The sequence below is a fragment of the Pipistrellus hanaki genome (assembly GCF_964339955.1).
Source record: "Pipistrellus hanaki genome assembly, chromosome: 4".
NCBI lineage: Eukaryota > Metazoa > Chordata > Mammalia > Chiroptera > Vespertilionidae > Pipistrellus > Pipistrellus hanaki.
The window spans coordinates 67988543-68009585 of record NC_140506.1 but is presented as its reverse complement, the minus strand read 5'-3'; the positions used below and the strand labels follow the sequence as shown (position 1 = coordinate 68009585).

General features: G+C 40.1%; 1 protein-coding gene across 1 annotated transcript; it reads right to left on the bottom strand.

Moving 5' to 3' along the window:
* Window positions 1-3637: 3637 nt before the first annotated feature.
* On the bottom strand, window positions 3638-17801 carry PHAX (phosphorylated adaptor for RNA export). The gene is made up of 5 exons (XM_084881400.1): window positions 17617-17801; window positions 14280-14893; window positions 11772-11892; window positions 10347-10430; window positions 3638-4648 (listed from the first exon to the last, which is right to left on the bottom strand). The coding sequence occupies exons 1-5, from the start codon at window positions 17710-17712 to the stop codon at window positions 4379-4381; spliced, it is 1185 nt and encodes a 394-aa protein (XP_084737526.1). The 5' UTR covers window positions 17713-17801; the 3' UTR covers window positions 3638-4378.
* Between the last annotated feature and the right edge of the window lie 3242 nt (window positions 17802-21043).

Sequence of the window (21043 nt, the reverse complement as noted above, 5' to 3'; positions counted from 1 at the left end):
TATCTCCAAATAAATACACTCTCAAGGGATGCAAACAAAATTGAATTAAGTAAACATAATTAGGAAGATAAATTTATGCTTAGGAAATGCCTCCCAAAGCAAAATATTGGTTTGAATCACTGTTTCCTTCAATTTTTGCACATAACCCCAAATGCCTTACTATGTTACAGTCAATAAAGCTAGAAAGTAATAAATTATATAACTTACAATATACAGAGAAAAGATAACTAAATTATCTCAAACCCAAGGCACAGAAAAAAGTACTAATGACATTTAGTACTTAAAAAGTGGTTTTATATCTTAAAAAGGCTAAAGAAACAAGTTCTCAAGAAAATTTCAGGCCTATTTACCAAGTTCTGACTGATTTGAAATGTCAAGAAAACAACAAATTTAGAAGGCCCCCATTACTATAAAATGTATTTTAAGTATATTTTGCAGAGTAGTTAAAAGACCAGCTAGGGCTAAGTTAGTAACATACAATTTATCTATCAGTCTACATTTTTTTTCAAACTAATATAAACACACATGTTTCATAATATTTCCTCTACATTGTTTGTCACATGCATCCTGTTGTGTCCATATTTTGGATAAATTTTCATCATCCATATTCATCACATCAATTGACCATAATGCACAGTGAGTAGAAGTGATCTTTTTATATGAAAAATTGATATATGATATTCTCTGTAAACCAAAAGCTGATCATGATTACATTTAATTCCTATAAAATGTAGCTGCATGCTCAGCAGAATACCTTAAAAAATTTTTTTCATTGATTTCAGAAATGAAGGGAGAGAGAGGGAGAAACATCAGTGATGAGAGAGAATCATTAATCGGCTGCCTCCTGCACACCCCTTACTAGAGATCGAGCCTGCAACCCAGGCATGTGCCCTAACTGGGAACCAAACCGTGACCTCATGGTTCACAGGTCCACGCTCAACCACTGAGCCACCACAGCTAGGCTTCATTAGAACATCTTAGCTCACGTTTAGACTATTAGACATTGGTGTGATTTACTTTGACTGATCTAAGATAAAAATGCTATCTTCTTATTTAGTCTGACTAAATACCATTTTGTCAAAACTTATGTTCTAGCACTCTATTGACTGTAAAACACAACTGTGCTTTTTCTCTCCATTATCACTGTGACACCTTCAGCAAGGGAGGAAGGGGAGTGGTCTGAAGAATACCCAATAAGGGAGCAGGATGTTTCCTGTATTAAAAATTCCCATCTAGGCCGAAACCGGTTTGGCTCAGTGGATAGAGCATCGGCCTGCAGACTGAAAGGTCCCAGGTTCGATTCCAGTCAAGGGCATGTACCTTGGTTGCAGGCACATCCCCAGTAGGGGGTGTGCAAGAGGCAGCTGGTCGATGTTTCTCTCTTATCGATGTTCCTAACTCTCTATCCCTCTCTCTTCCTCTCTGTAAAAAATCAATAAAATATATATTTAAAAAAATTCCCATCTAAAAACTTTATAAAAGCCCTGGCCGACTTGCTCAGTAGTTAGAGCATCGGCCTGCACACTAAAGGTCCGAGGGTTCAGTTCCTGGTCAAGGGCACATATCTCGGTTGCAGGCTGCATCCCCAGCCCAGTAAGGGCGCCTCTGGGAGGTAACCGGTTGATGTGCTTCTCTCACATCAATGTTTTTCTTTCTCTCTCCCCCTTCACCTTTCTTCTACCCTATCTAAAAGCAATGAAAAAATATCCTTGGTTGAGGATTGAAAAAAAAAAAAAAAAACTTCATAAAAGCCCTGGCTGGTGTGGCTCAGTTGGTTGGGCATCGTCTCTGCACAAAAAGGTCACCAGTTTGATTCCCTGGTTTTGGGCTCCAGGTGGGGGCATGCATGCAGGAGGGAGCCAACCATCTTTCACTCTGACATTGATGTTTCTCTCTCCCTCTCCCTTCCTCTCTATCAATAAAATGTCTTTTTTAAAAATAAAAATAAAAACTTTGTAAAAATTTATAACAAAATACATTGGTGTTCCAATGTAAAAATGCTGTCTCCCAAACCTTTGAGTAAATCTAAGTGCAGGAAAAGGAGCATTTTCATCTGTAGGTTCCGTAGCTCCAGGAGAGCTCCACAACCCCTTGGTTGATAAGCAGATCATTAGCGTTTACTTCTGACAACAGAGTTCTAAATGTAGTTTTACAAATTATATAAGAGGGCTTTTTAAAAAGTTAGGGGTGGCCCTGGCTGTATTGGCTCAGTGGATAGCGTCAGCCTGTGGACTGAAGGGTCCCGGACACATGCATGGGTTGCAGACTCAGTCTTGGGTGGGGGGCATGCAGGAGGCAGTTGATCGATGATTCTCATCATTATTTCTATCTCCCTCTCTCTCTGAAATCAATAAAAATGTATTTAAAAAAGAAAAGCTAGGAGTGGCTTTTTCCCTAGTCTTCATTTTCAAACCTTTTTTTGTAGCAAAATATATAAAATATAAAATTTGCTATTTTAACTATTTTTAGTTGTGCAGTTTGGGGGCGTTCGGTACATTTCACATTGCTCTGCAACTATCACTACCATCTGTCTCCAGAATCGTGTTTTCTGTCTTTTGTGTTTTTTTTTTTGTTAAACCTATTTTCCCCATTTTAAAAATTTAATTTATTGGGGTGACATTGTTTCACAAAACCAAACAGGTTTCAAGTATATAACTTAATAAATCATCATCTGCACACTGCATCCTGCCACCCCCCCCCACCACCCCCCCCCCCCCCCCCCCGAGTTAGTTGTATTTACATGACATTAAACATTTCTAGATGTTGAAAGTAGCACTACAGCTCTTTAAAAAATTCACTGAAGCCCAGTAGGGGGTGTGCAAGAGGTAGCTAGCTGATCGATGATTCTCTCATCAATGTTTCTAACTCTCTATCCCTCTCTCTTCCTCTAAGAAAACTTTAAGAACCTTAAAAATTGAAGTATTAGTTTGTATATAAAATTAGGGTGTAATACAAACAAGAAATCTGTGGTTTCCAAATATTAAACTATTGAAGAAAATGATTGAGAAAGGTGAGGAGCAATCCATTTAATGAAGATAAGTAACCTTTCAGGCATTAATGCCCTTCAAAAACTGTAACTTTCACTAGAAAAATCAGCTTATATGAATATGTGGGATTTAGATTTCTGAATGTCAATTATTTTTCCAATTGTACTGTCCCTTTAAAATAACCTCTAAGAAATAATCCCAGAATTATCAATTTAAAATATTTTCCTTTCCTTGGTTATAATAATTTTATGAAAGAATATTTGAGATTAAAAGATAAAGTCACAGGGACTGGGAGGAGTAAGGAAAATAGGAGATATCTGTAATACTATCAACAATAAAAATATATTTAAAAGAAGTCACTTGAATCTCATTAAGGACTGCCAATACTAATTTTATTTTTGCATTCTTTATGAATAAAAAGCAACAAATAACCATTTTCCTTTTCTTTTCCTACTCAGATTCTTTAATCCAACTTCAATGACCATTATTTCAGGAATGACTGAGTTTAAGTACATTGCCTAAAAGGTTTGTATTCACTTCCTAGATATTTCTTAGGAATTTATTTTATAAACTATCGTCAATTCTTGGGACATCTTAAGTAACCTACTTAAGATGGTTTATTCCTTTCATAAAAATGAGTACTTGGATAATCCATGCAGATGTGATATTTTTAATACTTCCTTAACATAAGGTAAAACAAGCAGGCCCCACTGAAAACATTTTAAATATCCATGGTAATTAATTACACAGGTATGGATCACATTCAGTATTTAGAGTATGACCAAGTTAACAAAATAAAATAAAAAAGACAAACAAACCAAAGTTAAGTTATGAATCAATACATCTTCGAAAAGCTTCTGCTGTTTATTTACTTCTGGACAAACAAGTGGGAAGGCCCATCAGAATAAACATAATTGAATTTTAATCACTATCCTTAAAATAGCCTAAGAGTTCTTCAAACACAGACATACTAAATTTGGATGCATTTGTAATAAATAGTTTAACAATTTATGTATCTTAGTAGGATCTTTTAATGGAATGTATTAAAACCAGTCATAATTCACTGCAAAGATAAATAGGAAAAAGAAAACAAACTTTTGAATGGCATGTTATAATGACCTGGACAAAACTGATTATCATCTAGTCATAGCACATGCAACAGATCGAGAAATTAAATTCTCGGCTATATATACTTTTTAAGTATTTTGTCAGACACAAGAAAATGCAAAAGTTTCTACCAATCTCTGCCCATATTCAATTTCATTTAAAACAAAACAAAACAAAAAGATGTTTTTCTCAAGATATTCATGTTAATCAGTGCAAAGTGAAACAAAGCAATTCAGTAGAAATGATTTATTACAATATTATTTTAGGAGGATTCCTCAAATGTACTAAAAAATGTCTAAATCATGAGAATGATCAACCTCAATATCTTCCTCGACATCCAACTTAGTTTCTCCATGTCCCTCCTGTGATTCATCGAGAGAGGCCAAGGCCTCATTTGTGTCACTTGCAAAAGTTTCTCGTGATGTATCATCATCTTCTTGAAAATTCAGACTTTTAATGGCTTGCTTCATCTTCTTCCCCAACAGTTGTGTTCTCCTCTTCCTGGCAGCTTTTTTATTTTCATATTCCTTTTGATTTTCAACGTAGAAAATGTCCTAAATAGAGGCATAACTTTAGTAAATAAGAACTACCATGTATTAAAAGTGTATTACAAGGCAGACCCTTTACATTATCTCCATTTCTCACAGAAAACAACAACAAAACAAGCCATTATTATTAGACTGACAATTGTATACAGAGTCCAAGATATTAATTAGGTTCCCACTGCAAGAAGATGATGAAGTTATGATTCAAACACAGCCTAGTGTTCAGTCTACGGCCTATGCGTACTATACCATAATACATCATCTCTAAAGTTAAAGGGCTCTAACTAGAAACATACTGTAGAAAAACCATATTGTTTAGCATTTAAACGAAATATAATTCATCATGACGAAATTGAAGTCTTTGGAGTAAAGATTTACTTTGAAATACCATTATAACCATATGCTAAGAAACGGAGCCATTCCTGAATTGTGTGACTAAATATGATAATGTAACCTACACAATGCAAGAACAATTTCATTGTTTAAAAAAATATGACTGTAATTCACATGTGACAATGTAAATCTTAGTCAAAAACTTTGTCACAAAGCACAAAAATAATACAGCACTGGAATACATTCCAGGTAGAGTTTCTCAACCTTGACACTACTGAAATTTTGAGCTGGATAATTCTTTGTTGTGGCAGTCTGTTGTATGTATTGTAGAACATTTAGCAGTACATGTGACTTTGTATTTTCTAAACCAAAAATTAAAAGTACTGCCCAACTGGTATGGCTCAATGATTAAGCACTGACCAATAAACCAGGAGGTCAATGTTCGATTCCTGGTTAGAGCACATGCCCGAGTTGCTGGCTTGATTCCCATTGGGGTCATGCAGAAGGCAGCCAATGATTTTCAACATTGATGTTTCTGTTTCTCTCTCTCTCTCTCTCTCTCCCTCTCTCTCTCTCTCTCTCTCTCTCTCTCTCTCTCTCTCTCCCTTCCTCTCTGAAATATATATGTTAAGGGGGGGGGGGGGGGGTAAGACAACACACTAATTCTCATAGAAGTTTAAAAAAAAGTACACAGTCACATACAAAACAAAATCAAATGGAAACAGGGAAAGCAAGCCCACTCAGTTTAGTTCTGCTTCCAAGTTTTGCAGACTATGATTGTTAGCAATATAGTGATTAAAAGAATAATTATAATATCATCTGGATGGCATTTGAAATTACCCGCAATAAAATTCTATAAATTTGAAAAAACACATAAAAATCTTAACAGCCAAAACTTTTATAATCCCTCACAATAGATTAAATCTTTGGTTGACACTTTGATGTTTTACATACCCCATCTATTGTCCCATGCCTCTTTTTTTTTTTTTTTTTTTTAAATAAATTTGTACTTTGCCTCTTTAAAACATTTAGTATTTTTGTACTATTTTCATTTCCTTAAAATTGCTTCACAAAAATAGAGGCTATAGCATAATCCCTTTTTTTAAAATATGTATTTTTTTTTTAATTGATTTCAGAGAAGGAAAAGGGAGAAAGAGATAGAAACACCAATGATGAGCTCTAATTGGCCTGGCTCAGTAGATAGAGCGTAGGGCCTGCAGACTGAAGGATCCCAGGTTTGATTCCGTTAAAGACATGGACCTTGGTTGCAGGCACATCCTCCGTAGGGGGTGTGCAGGAGGTAGCTGATCAAAGTTTCTCTCTCATTGATGTTTCCAACTCTCTATCGCTCTCTGTAAAAAAATCAATAAAAATATATTTAAAACGAAAAAACACCAATGATGAGAATCTCTGATCAGCTGCCTCTGCACGCCCCCTACTGGGGATGGAGCCCGAAACCTAGGCATGTGCCTTTGACCGGAATCGAACCCAGGACCCTTTAGTTTGAAGGCTGAAACAGCTAGGGCTAGCATAATCGTTTTAAGAATGTTCCTATAACCTGGCCAAGGTGGCTCAATGGTTGAGTGTTGACCTATGAACCAGGATATCACCGTTTGATTACCACTCTGGGCACATGCCCGGATGCAGGCTTGAGCCCCAGTGGGGCGTGTGCAGGAGGCAGCCAATCAATCATTCTCTCTCATCATTGATGTTTTTATCACTCCCTCTCCCTTCCTCTCTGAAATAAAAAAATAAAATGAATAAGAAGTCAACAATCCTCTGTTATTGGATATTCCAAATATTTCTATTGTTTGTTATTATAATGCAGTGTTTCTCGTAGTTTAACATTAAAAAAGAACATTAAAATCCCCTTCTCTACAATGAGTTAGAAGAATTATTTCAAAGGCATGTAATTCGGTGAAAACATAGGTTTGAAAAAAACATAGGTTTAAAGCCAGTCAGTGTTTGTGTGATCCCAGGCATATCATTTTTATTACTATTTATTTGCATAACAGGATAACACTCACTTTGATAATCTGTGTAAAGATAAGGCCATATAAGTATCTGGTCCAATACCAAGCTAAGGATAAATAAATGCTCTTTTCTTTCTTGATTCTGGAAAGTCTGCCCAAGTATTAGGCACAGAAAGCTTTTCTAGATATTTTATTTAATCCTTTCATAGCCCTATTAAATAAGCAGAGCACATATTAAAGTCCCCACTTTATAGATGAGAAAATGGAGGCAAAGGGAGACTTGCTCATGGTCATATAACCACTAAATGCATTTGAATCTTAGAGAATTCTATTCATTACATCATGCTATTTCTCCGAAAAGACTAATATTTTGCTATCTAATGAAAACCCAAGAATTTCCTTCTAACTACACACTATTTGTCAGAGATTATATTGAGGGAGGAGAGAGAACATTAAGGTTTAAACTGTTCTACCATTCCTTAGGAAATTTACATTGTTACAAATTTATGTTATCAAAATAATTGTCCCAATAAGGAAGAAAGCATTTACTGACTAGAGATTTCAAATGTGCAACAATAGTAATTTCAATAACAGACCTTTAAAAAGTAACTTGGCCCTTACTGGTTTGGCTCAGTGGATAAAGTGTTGGCCTGTGGACTCAAGGGTCCCTGGTTTTGTTTTAAAAAATATATATTTTATTGATTTTTTACAGAGAGGAAGAGAGAGGGATAGAGCTAGAAACATCGATGAGAGAGAAACATCGATCAGCTGCCTCTTGCACACCCCCTACTGGAGATGTACCCTCAACCAAGGTACATGCCCTTGACCGGAATCAAACCTGGGACCTTTCAGTCCGAGGGCAGATGCTCTATCCACTGAGCCAAACCAGTTTCGGCAAGGGTCCCAGGTTTGATTCCAGTCAGGGGCATGTACCTTGGTTGCGAGTACATCCCAAGGGGTGGGGTTGGGGGAGGGGGGGTTGGAGGGGTGGACAGGGGTGTGTGTGCAGGAGGCAGCTGATCGATGTTTCTCTCTCATCGATGTTTCTCACACTCTATCCATCTCCCTTCCTCTCTATGAGAAAAATCAATAAAATACATTTTAAAAATAAAAAGTGACTCAGAAGTAACCAAGCAGAAAACCTAAGGAAAAACAACATGGAACAGATGCAAAATATGCTCACATAAGCTCAAGAAAAATGGCTCTTATTTATTCATCATTAGTATTATAATTAGCATGGCTCAACATATTCCTACTTTATCACCCACTGTGGAAATAAAGAACTTCTCAAATATAACAGGCATGGCCCAGATAGCATGGCTCAGTGGTTGAGCATCGACCTGTGAACCAAGAGGTCACTGTTGGGTTCCCAGTCAGGGCATATGCCCAGGTTGTGGGCCTGTTCCCCAGTGTGTGGCGTGCTGGAGGAAGCTGATCAACGATTCTCTCATTGATGTTTCTATCTCTCTCCCTCTGCCTTTCTCTCTAAACTCAATAAATCTATTAAAAAATAGAGAGAGCGAGCAGCTATGTTGCATATACACACATTTTTCCAATATAAGTTAGACTCGAATGTATCTGCTAAATGAAAATCATGTTCCTTAACAAAAGATATCAAATTTTGAGCTACGGCTGGAGCCAGTTTGGCTCAGTGGATGGAGCGTTGGCCTGCGGACTGAGGGGTCCCAGGTTCAATTCCGGTCAGGGGCATGTTCCTTTGTTGCGGGCACATCCCCAGTGGGGGGCGTGCGGGAGGCAGCTGATCGATGACTCTCTCTCATCGATGTTTCTAGCTCTCTGTCTCTCTCCCTTCCTCTCTGTAAAAAATCAATTAAAATATATATTTAAAAAAATTTTTGAGCTACAAAACATCCACATTGTAAATTCCCATAGAAGACATTCTAGTAACACAAAAATTATTAAGAATACTGAATAGCTTCTAGTTTATAAGAAATGTTAGAAGAGAGGGATGAACAAAACAAACCCATGAGGAGACAATCACCAAGAATGTACATTCTTTAAGACTCTTCAAAGGTCTAAATCATAGAGGGAAATGTGGGACTAAAAAGAACAAAAGATACAATAAAATGGAATTTGGAAATCTGGACACGATCCTGTTTTGGAGGGGAAAAAGGAGTTGAAAATAGATTCTTGGGACAATTCAGGAAATAGGAGTAGTCTAGAAGTTGGATGAAACTAAGAAATTGTTTTATTTTTCTTAGGTATGCCTATGTAGGATATTGTCTTTATTATTGAGAGAGGCTTGTTGAAGTAATTAGGGTTGGGTGTCATGATGTTACCAAGAAATTGTAAAGTACGATTGTTAAACTATCAACAACCCATGAATCTAGGTAGAGGATGTGGGATCCCTTAACACGACCCGCATGGTTCAGGCCCACTTAAGAGTCCCGTTTCTGGAGAAGGCCGCACACTAAAATGAAGAAGCTAGGAAATAGAAAATGGGGGCCAGACGGGAGTCTACCTCTTGGGGAGGACTACTCAGATGCTCTGGCCTTTTACCATTCCTTTTACTGATATTCTGAGACAAAGACATCTCTTAGGTGGGAAATTCTAACAACAGAAAATCAACAAGAATTCACATATGATCAACAAATTAAAGTTGCCTCAACTACCACTATCTCAACTAGATGATTCAGAGCCATCAAGGTTGGCCAGCTCTTTTTACATTTTACTACCAGGGAACAATGTTTGGTTTCCGGTTAGCCAGCTCTTTTTACATTTTACCACTAGTGACTCAACCTTGACAATGAGTTAATAGCTCCGGCCATTCAGAGCCATCAAGGTTGGCCAGCTCCCTTTACATATTATTACCAGTGACAATGTTTGGTTTCCGGCAGAGGCTATATGAGTATTCATTCTATTCTTTCATTTATTCTGCATGTTTAAAATTTTTCAATAATAATAGCTGTAGGAGGGTAGAAAATAATTACGTGCTAAGAAACCAGGAAAAGATGCCATAAAAGAAATCTTGATCTTGGTTCTGAAAGGGAAGAAAAAGAGGCAGAGCTTTACAAAAGGCACAGGTTTCATTTGAAATGAAAATATGACAAAATTGGTCAATTTAAGACAGAGCAAGTGATGAAGATTAGTAGGAAATGAAGTTAGGGCCCAGCCAGCACGCTCAGTAGTTGAGTGTTGTTGACCTATGAATCAAGAGATCATAGTTTGATTCCCGGTCAGGGGGCACATGCCCTAGGAGGTATGTGCTTGATCCCCTTTGGGGGCATGCAGGAGGTAGCCAATCAATGATTCTCATCACTGATGTTTCTATCTCTTTCTTCCTCTCTGATATATATATATTTTATGAAGTTTTTAATGAAGTTAAGAGGCTGAATAGAAGTCAAGTTATTATGAAAAGTCAAGAACATTATCATTTTTACCTTAATTTGTTCCTCACTGATACTAGGAGTGTTTTTCAGGAGATTGAGGAAAACTCCACCTGGTGTTCTTCTTCGACTACCGTTCTAAAAAAGAAACAGAAAAAATATACTTTATAGACCCTTCTCAGGAATGGCCAAAGTATCTTGTCAACAAAGATGTGCCTAAGGAGACAATGAGGTCACCCTGATCACTCCAGCTTAACTGCAATGCCCTCCTTGCCTCTCTGTACCTACATTTGATCTTTCTTTCCTCACAGCACTTATCACTGTCTAATACACTTAAAGATATTCCTCTTACTTTCATAGACTGTCTTCCTTCACTCCCCCACCCCCTCCAATACACTATAAGCTTCTGTGCCTGGCACCCAGTGATAAAAAGGGATGAATGCATCAAAAGAAAGTGAATTTGAACTTCTATCTTCCCAACATTCAGTAGATTTGCATTAGCTCACTGGAATATAAAGTTTTATTACATTACTATAGAATTAAAACATTGATGAACCTATAACTTTGTGCTCAACTAAATGAAAATCAAAGTACTTTAACAATGACACAAACAGAAGGGCCAGTACAGACTATTACAATTGGTTTTGGGTTTTACTTCAGTGATCTATGTTCACAGTCTGTTTCCTCAGCCAGTGCTATCAATTCTAATTGGTTTCCACAGCATAATATTGATTTACTCTCTTGTGATGTTGTTATTCAGATTTCATAGGAGTAAATAAGGAAGCCATTCAAACTTCATCCTCTTGCTGCCGTTCTGAAAAGGTAAAGTGTTTCTCAGCTGGTTTTTTTTCCATAATTGTTTCCCCCACTGCAGGGAGCCTTTAGATATTTTCCTATTCACCCCACCACCCATGAAATTTTAATACTCACAGTTTCTATGTATCTATTGTGCATTTTACATAATAAGGTTTTTCCTTTTGTCCCCAAGAACCAATTTTGAAGAATGCATGAATTAAACCAAAAGTAACACCTCTGTTCATCACTGCTAACTCAGTACTGGGCCCTGTTGATAGGCACCTCGTGTGTATCATCTCATTTCATCCTCGCATTAGTCGCCATTTTACAGCTGAGGACACTGAGTCTCTGAGAAGTCAAACAACTTAGGCAAATCTCATACCTAGTAAGCTACAGACCCCGAACTCAAAACAATGAACCCCTTAATTCCAAAATCCATATTCTTAAAATCTGAGCTATGGGTTAGTATGTTGTCTGCACACTAACAGGCTACAATTTACATATTTTTTTCTAAGTATTAAAACTGACTATACTTACTTTTTTATTCAGTTTTCATTATTAACAAAGTTTTTAAAAATCTCAAACCAATAATTTATGAGCCAACAAATCAGAGACAATTTAATTTTGTAAAAACATCATATTAAGCACAATTAAAAATGAAAACAATGAAGCTCTTAGTCTTACCATTATAAAAAGGCCACCATTTTGTTCTATTTCAGCAGTTTCCATCAGAAGTTCAATCGCCTTTTTGTTCCCAATAATACTCACTACTCGGGCTATCAGATCTTTCTTTGGTTCCTGCAACCTGATAAGGAACAAATAAAGTAATATTAACCTCTGTTATATAAAGTTGAAGAAATCTACCTTAGTCTCATTGAGTCAACTAGAATTTAAGTCCTATTCTAATAACAGTTACTTTTCAAAAATCTTCAATATTTAACTTTGAAATTGATGACCCGGAGACATTCCTATCTTGGGTCACCCACCCAAAGAGTAGTAACCTCAAGATTTCATCTGAAGTTTCATAACTGGACTCTTCACTTCGCTTTATTGGGTTATGATGGGTTTCAAAGTAAACATGCACAGTGCTTGCTTAAGCAGCACATATATTAAAAATGGGAGATACAGAGATTAGCATGGCTTTTGTGCAAGGATGACAGGCAAATTCATGAAGCGTTCCATATTTTTTTACATTGATGTTTCTCTCCCTTCCTCTCTCCCAAATTAATAAAAACATTTATTTTAGCCGAAACCGGTTTGGCTCAGTGGTAGAGCGTCAGTCTACAGACTGAAAGGTCCGGTCAGGGGCATGTACGTTGGTTGCGGGCACATCCCCGGTAGGGGGTGTGTAAGAGACAGCTGGTCAGTGGTCAATGTTTCTCTCTTATCGACTTTTCTAGCTCTCTATCTCTCTCCCTTCCTCTCTGTAAAAAATCAATAAAATATATCTAAAAAAATAAAAACATTTATTTTAAAAGTAAATGTGCACATACACTGAGGGGAATGCAAGCCTAAAAGCAAAAGATAAAATCAGTTCACTCCTGTCAAAACAAATAACATATACTAGCTTTCAATTATTAAGACTGAAAGTTAGCTCTCCTAACTTTAGAGATATCTGGATAGGATTTTCTCCTCACAAGCTCCCCACTTAAGAACAAAAGGTATGGCTAATATTCAATGATGACTTACAGGATAAGCACAATCCTAAGAGCTTTATATGCATTATCTCAGTTAATTCTCTCAACAATCTTAAGAAGAGGTAATATTACTTTCACTTTACCACTCAAAATTAAAAACACCAGGAATGTCCTAGCTAGCTAGCTGGTTTGGCTCAGTAGATAGAGTGTCAGCCTGAGGATTGATCCCCAGTAGGGGATCAATGATTCTCACTCATCATTGATGTTTCTATCTCTCTCCCTCTCTGAAATCAATAAAAATACATTTAAAACAAAAAACAACAACACCAGGAGCCTAAGTAACACTTGTAAAGTCAGAGCTCACTCTCTAAAGAAGGAAGATTAATATTGCAGAAGTCTACCAGTTCCCTAACTAGGCCTGGCTTCCTGTTTCTCCTCAATAGGAGGCAAAGAGCACTAGACTAGGAAAAGGAAACCAGAGTTAATTCCAGGTCTGACACATAACATTTGTGACTTTGGGCAAGCCACACAGCTACTGGGCTTCAGTTTCCATATTCTACAAAGGGAAAACTTTGGTTTACAAAATCTAAGTTCCTTTCCAGCACCCAAATTCCATATTCCTCAGAAGTTTAAAAATCCAGTATTGACAGGCTTGCCTGGAAAATAAATGCTGTTTTCCTTCTAGCTTTATTATTCTTGAATCATACTTGTTTTCAAATTTGTGACTATTCATTAGTGATTAGAACTTATGAAAGTTAAACAAAACTTGAAACATGCAATGTTAATTTGCATCAAGCAATTCTACTCTAAGGAATTTATCCAAGAGAAATGAAAATCATGTCCAAAGATCTGTATGTGAAAGTTCATAACTTTATTCAGAGTAGCCAAAAGGTAGAATAGCCATTCAATATGGATATATGTGTGTGTGTGTGTAATAAATAAAACATTACACTAAGTAAAAGAAGCCAGGCACAAGAGACCACACATTGTATAATTCTATTAATATGAAATGTCCATAAAATGCAAACTTATAACTACAGAAAGTGGATTAGCAATTATCTGGAGATGGGGACAGGGGTTACCTTTAAATGGGCATATGGATATGAGGGGGGTCTTATTGGAGTGATAGAAATGTTTTGAAAGTGGTTTATGGTGAGGGTATACAACTGATAAACTTACAAAAGTATTAACACATGATTGAAATGGGTACATTTTATTCTATGTACAATGTGCCTGAATCATATAACAAGTCATGAATGCTTGAAAACACTCAAACCCTCCCCATGATTTAAAAAGATTTTTTTAATCTAAAGAGCTCTATGGCACTAAATGGAAAGAGCTGCTTATGAGTTCATAAAAGTTTGCAAAATTATTCTATCAATCTGTCCAAATTTAATAAACTACAAATATATTCACACAACCAAATAAGCCCAGAGTTCGTTCCTTAAATTAAAAAAAATCTTAAAAAGGAACATTATCATTAATGTATTTGGAATCTACTTTATTTCCTATAAATGGTCAAGAGCTCATTTGTATGAAAATTTTAATTGCTCACCTGAAAGTAATTTCATCAGCCACTCTCTCCTGAGAATCATCCTCTGTGATCTCATACCGGCCTTTATAGTTCATTTCCAGTCTGTCCCCCAGTCTGTCTTTGACAGGTCGTTTCCGTTTGAGATGACCTTGCCCATTTTCCTCTTCCTTTGAGCCTGTTTTCTTGCCATCTTGCATATATTCATCTAGCTCTTTGTCTAATTCTATTGTCTGTTCTTGAGATTCCCTCTTAAGTTTCTTAGCAAGCAAATAATTGTAGGCCTCGCATTGTCTGCTTTTGTCAATAGTGCCTTCCATTTCCAAGATACCAAGTTCATTGGCCACCGAATCTTGAGTCTGCTCCTGCAGCACAGCACCCCAGATGTTGTTAACCTTCTTCCCTCCACCAAAAGGTGGCTTCTGGCTACCCTGGCCAAATGGAAAGGGCTCTAGTTTGGGAGGGGGGTTGAAGCACTTCTGTCGCTTGCGTTTCCAAAGAGAGGTATCATCATCTGAATCAGAAAAACTCTCTTCACTGGAGTCTACACCTTTAACAGTCCGATAATGTGACACTGGTGCATAGGCTGCTGCAGTGCCCTGGAAGGGCCTCACCGCACTGTCCCCAACTAGTGCTTTCTGGAAGAGAAAGGAGATAAATCAATTCCATGAAGCACATCTACTCCACGCACCACGTGCTTTTTAAAGAAAAAAATTATTTAGGGATTCAGCTGGACCATTTTGAAGCAGAACTGATCTTCAAAAACATGAGAAACCAATTCAGTCCCTACTTTTCTAAAGGTCCATATGGAATTTCCAATTTTAAATTATTCTTTATAGAGCTAATGCAGAACTTAGTTCTAAGGCAGTGGTTCTCAACCTTTCTAATGCCGCGACCCTTTAATACAGTTCCTCATGTTATGATGACCCCCAACCATAAAATTATTTTCGTTGCTACTTCATAACTGTAATTTTTCTTTTCTTTTTTTTTTTTTAAATCAATCTTTATTGTTCATATTATTACAAAGGTTCCTCATTTCTTCCCCCCTCCACCAGGTTCCCACCCCACCCTACGCCCCCTCCCCATCCCCCATTGTCCTCATCCATAGGTGCAGTTTATGTTCAGTCTCTTCCTCCTTCCCTTTCCCTGATAGTAAATCCCTTTTCAGATCATAACTGTAATTTTTCTATTGTTATGAATCGTAATGTAAATATCTGTGTTTTCTGATTATTTAGTCACCCCACTGGTTAAGAACCACTGCTATAGAGCTTAAGACCATCAGAAAACACAGATATTTGCATTACGATTTATTAACAGTAGCAAAATTACAGTTATGAAGTAGCAGCGAAAATAATGTTATGGTTGGGGGTCACCACCACACTGTATTAAAGGGTCGAGGCATTCTAGAAAGGTTGAGAACCACTGTTCTAAGGCCTCCTTCTAAAAAATTACCAAAACCCTTCATTCTCACCGTTAGAAGATTTGCAATCTTTTCAGTTTTGTCAGAATGCTTAAAAATGATATACACACTAATTGTTACTAGTAGTTAAAAGAGAATTTTTCATTCTTTTAATATGTTCTTTATATGAGAGAGAGAAGGGAGAGGGAGAGAGATACGCAAACATCGATGAGAGAGAAACAGCAATCGGTTGCCTTCTGCACATCCCTCCCTGGGGATCCAGCCTGAAACCCAACAGTTTCCCAGACCAGAATTGAACCAGTGACTTCCTGGTGCATGGGAGTTTGATCAACAAACTGAGCCACACCAGCCTGGCCAGAATTTGTTGTTTTCTTCCCAAATATGCCTTTCATTCATTCAAACACTTCAACTTCCTTTTCACGGTTTTGTGACTATACTTTTAGATTAAATAGTAAATTATGGATAGGAATCCCGGACTTATTACTTTTAAGCCCACCCAGTGTGGCTCAGTGGTTGAACATTGACCTATGAACCAGGAAGTTACTGTTGGATTCCCAATCAGGGCACATGTCCAGGTTGCAGGCTCAATCCCCTGTAGGGGTTGCCCAGGAGGCAGCTGATTAATGATTCTCTTGTATCATTGATGTTTCTATTTCTATCTCTCTCTCCCTCTTCCTTCCTCTCTCTGAAATCAATGAAATATATCAAAACAAAAAATGCAGAGCCCTGCCCTGGCCAGTGTGGCTCAATAGTTACAAGTATTGGCCTATATACACCACAGGGTCGCAGTACCATCTCCCTCAAGGGCACCTACCTGGGTTGCAGGTTCAGATCTCGCTCTGGTTGGGGCGCATGCAGGCAACCCACATATCCATGTTTCTCTGTCTTTCTCTCCCCACCCCACCCTCACCTTCCTCACTCCCACTCTCTAAAAAAACAATGGAAAAAATATCCTCCAGTGAGGATCAACAACAAAAATGTAGGGCCCATGGCGTTAAATTTGCCAAGTCATTGGTCAATCTGTAAAACCTGGAAGACATTGAAAAGCAAAATACCTCGGGCGTCATTTCAATGCAAAAGAATCACCTTTGCTTTTTGTACTGAATACTAAAGAAGTATTTGTTTAACTATTATGTGCTAGAAATGGGGGGGAAATTAGGCAATTTTCCTATCTTTTCAAATAAATTTTTATTGATTATTTTAGAGAAAGAGGGAGATATATATATCGATAGATAGATAGATAGACAGACGTATATATAAATAAAAGAGAGAAACACGATGTGAGAACGGAACCTCCATGGTCTGCCTCCTGCACGCCCCGGCGGGGGACGGAGCCCGCAGCCTCACGCCGGCCGGGCATCTCCCTCCCAGAAACAATGGCAGCTGACGTTTCTCAGGTGGCCGGCGCCCTGGATGCTGACAGCCGGCCTCGGCGCCCCGCTGCATCCCCAGCCCCGGACACGTGCACCCCTTAGGCTGATAACCGGCCCGGTCCCAGCCGGCGCCGAGGACCGAGCGGGCGGCCGGCACCGGAGCCGCCCGGAGCTGGCTGCTGAGCGCGGGGGCAGCACAGACCCGCTCCCAGAACCAGAACCGGAACCGGGACCGGGACCGGGACCGGGACCCGCAGCCATCGCCGCAGACAGCGCGGGGCCGTGGGAACAGGGAAGACCGGGCTGCGCCGGGGATGATCCCGTTCCCCAGCCTCAGTCTCCCATCTGCTCCGCGGGAGGAGGAGCTCCACGCGCTTTCGGGCCGCAGTCCCCCGGGGCGGTCTAGCGGCGGCGAATGGCGGGTTTAGGGAGGACGAGCGGAGGGAAACGGCCTCCGGGAGGCCGCAGCCCGCGGTGCCTCCCGCAGCGGGAGCCGGCCCGGAGCGCAGGGCCCGCCGCCCGCTCCGTCCCCGCGGCCCGGGCCCGCGCGCCCGCCCTTCCCGCTCACCGGCACCGGCAGCGGCCGCTCGCAGGGCGCGATCGTCATGTCGGAATCCGAGTCGGAAAGCTGCCCATCTTCCATGTCGCCGGCGTCCAGCGCCATGTTCCCGCGGCTCGGCCGGCGCGGCGGTGGAGGGAGCACTTCCGGCGGCGGCGGGCGGGTCCGGCGGCGGCCTCTCGGGCGCCCCCGCGAGGGCCGCTCCCGCCGGCGGCCGGGGCGGGGCGGGGTGGGGGGAGCGGGGGGCGGAGGGGAGGGAGGTTCGCTGGGCGGCTGCCCGGGGCAGACGGAGGGGCGTGATCCCTGCAAACTGCTCCCTGCGCTTCTCCGGGAAAACGGGTGCCCGCTGCCCCGCACTTCGGGGCGTTTTCCTCCTGACGTGGGTTCCTGCCAGCCTAAGTGGGGGCGCGGACAGCGGCCATGGGGACTCCTCGTTCGCCTCACCCCTCACTTGGAGCCCCGGCAGGACGTCTGGCTTCCATCCTTGCTTCTGCGCAATCTACTTGTAGCTTCCAGGGAAGCCATTACCTGAGGTCCCTGCCTTGCCCCCACCCCCTAGGGGCTCCCCTCCACACAGTGAGACCCGAGTCCTCAGCTTGGCCAGCAGGGCCGCCGGCCCGCGCCTCTGCTCCCTCTCCGCCTGCCCAGCCCCCAGCCCCCAGCCCCCAGCTCCCAGCTCCCCGGACGCGGTGGCGCTGCTCGCGGCGTCCCCCAGGCCCCCTTTGTTCTTCCCAGGCTCTAGGAGTCTAGGCCTTTGCAGTTGCTGTTCCCGCTGCCAGACAGACCCCTCCCAACACCCTGAAACCCCATTCTCTGCACTGGGTGTTGTCCCACGTGATTCAGGTTTCTGCTTGAATGCCATCTTCTCAGAGAGGCTTCTTCGACCACCTGAAAATAGGAACCGCTAATATCACTCTTCAACCCTTTTTTTCTTCATGACTTCAGTAGTCAGATGTGTATTTGTTTTAATTTTTTTTTGTCTGAAATGTTTGTTTTATTCAGTGTTGTTTTTCCCCTGTGTTCCACCGAGTGACTTCTTATATATAGATGATCAAGAAATAGTTATTGGATATTTTTATATAAAGGGGTTCTTATTATTTGTACTTTTTAGGATTGTGTAATTTGCTTTAAAAAATAAACAATATAGCAAGTTATTCTGGACACGGTTCTATAGCAAAATACAAAGATCTGGTTCCCTTTTGATGACTCCCTACTATTCCGTTGCATGGAGGCCCCATTATTTAGTCTCTGATAGAGCACATTTAGGCTATAGCCAATTTTGCAACAAGCACGTATTTTTTTGCAAATTTGTTTTATTATTTCTTTAGGTACATTTCTAGACTATGTGAAAAAGATGAATATACATTTTTGAAATGTGAATTTAAGACATAAAGGAATTTTAGAAACCACTTGGTCCAATTTCTTATTTTGAGAAATGAAGAGAGACTACACAGCTATTTTATGTTTTTTATTGAGTTATTTTTAATAGAGCTGAGTTTTAAATATTTTTTTATGATGTTGACATATTTCCTTTTATAAAGAAATTTTATTGATTTTATTTTTTATTTTTATTTTTTTTAAATATATTTTATTGATTTTACACAGAGAGGAATTGAGAGGGACAGAGAGTTAGAAATGTCAATGAGAGAGAAACATCGACCAGCTGCCTCTTGCACACACCCCATTGGGGATGTGCCCGCAACCAAGGTACATGCCCTTGACCGGAATCGAACCTGGGACCTTTCAGTCCACAGGCCGACACTCTATCCACTGAGCCAAACCAGTCCCAGCAAAGAAATTTTATTGATTTTAGAGAGAAAGGGAGAGTGATAGCAATATCAATGATGAGAAAGAATCATTGATCGCTCGACTGCCTCCTGCACATCTCCCACCTGGGACTGAGCCCACAACCCAGGGATGTGCCCTAGACTGGCATGGTGACCTTTTAGTCCGCAGGCTGGCTCTAGCCACTGAGCCAAACCAGCTAGAGCTGAGTTAGCTTGTTTGTTTTTAATTTATTTAATTTTACCAAACATGATTGGAATTTAGTAAGTAATTATAACAATTGTATGTCCATTTTTGTATAACAATTCTACAAAAATGGACATACAATGCCAGAATTCCTTGAAAGCAACTAATACCATATTCTTCTTTTGCATAAAACATGCATTCACTGCCACATGTTGGCCAAAATCTGTCTCTACAAGAAGAGACTGTCCCCCTCCTTTCTGCCCTCCCTTTCATTCTCTCTAAAAATCCATGGAGCTAAACCGGTTTGGCTCAGTGGATAGAGCTGTCAGCCTGCTGACTGAAAGGTCCCGGGTTTGATTCCAGTCAAGGGCATGTACGTTGGTTGCAGGCACATCCCGGTAGGGGGTGTGCAAGAGGCAGCTGATCAATGATTCTCATCTATGTTTCTAACACTCCCTCTCCCTTCCTCTCTGCAAAGAAATCAATAAAATATATTTTAATAAGTAAGTAAATAAATAAAAATAAAAATCCACGGAAAAAATATCCTCAAGTTAAGATTAACAAAAAACAATAAAAAGTAAGCAACTTTCTGATAGTTAAATCAAACATTTGAGAAGATACAAACTTTCAGGCCCAAACGGTCCACCACCTGTGCAATCTTGCAAAGGGGTTGCTGAAATCCTACCTTGGAAGAGTTCCCAAGCTGGGAATTGTAAACAACCTCAAAGATACCCTGAGCTTCCTAACCCCTTTTGTTACAAGGCCAGCCCCGGCACACAAGCATCTCCTGAGGCCATAAGACCTTCCAGCTTCAGGATGTGTAAATAGGAGGTGTGATGCAGAAAAACATGGGCTGGACCATTTCCTCGAGTCCTTGACTTTCTGTAGTTCTTATTCAGCTCATCCAGGGATTAGTGGGTACTCGTCTACATGGCTGCTGAACACACAAAGGAGTGTCAATAAACATTGTGGCCCCAAGGCCTCCAATGCTTGTAGACACATACCTCAAAAGGTGTTCTCTATTGTCAGGGCAGACCTTGTTCCTCCAGAGGGAGAGAGCAACTCAGTATTTATTTATCCAAGGGTGTTTTCCACATAGTCTGAGGGGCTTTAAAGAGATTTCAAACCAACCGAAAGGACTTCCCCTCAAACATGGGGTTTTATACAGCATTTCATGAGGTTCTTCAAAAGGGAAGAGCTGAATCCTGACTCCAGGTCTCCTAACTCTTAGACAACTTTATTGTTTTACCTTTCCTACATAGACTTGCAATCCCCTAATCTATTTGGCTCAGTGGATAGAGCATAGGCCTGCAGACCAAAGGCTCCCAGGTTCAGTTCTAGTCCGGGCCCTCAGGGCCCATGCAGAAGGCAACCAATTGACATGTTTCTCTCACATAGACAGTTTCTCTCTGGCTTTTCCTCTCTCTAAAAAAGGTCAATGGAAAAATATCCTCAGGTGAGGATT

What these genes read in the sequence shown, in the direction of transcription:
- PHAX (XM_084881400.1), bottom strand. Translation starts at nt 17,712, where the DNA reads ATGGCGCTGGACGCCGGCGACATGGAAGATGGGCAGCTTTCCGACTCG. An exon ending in GCTGATGAAATTACTTTCAG is followed by an intron (nt 11,893 to 14,279) that starts GTGAGCAATTAA and finishes GTTCCTTATCAG; the next exon opens with GTTGCAGGAACCAAAGAAAG. An exon ending in ATGGTGGCCTTTTTATAATG is followed by an intron (nt 10,431 to 11,771) that starts GTAAGACTAAGA and finishes TTTCTTTTTTAG; the next exon opens with AACGGTAGTCGAAGAAGAAC.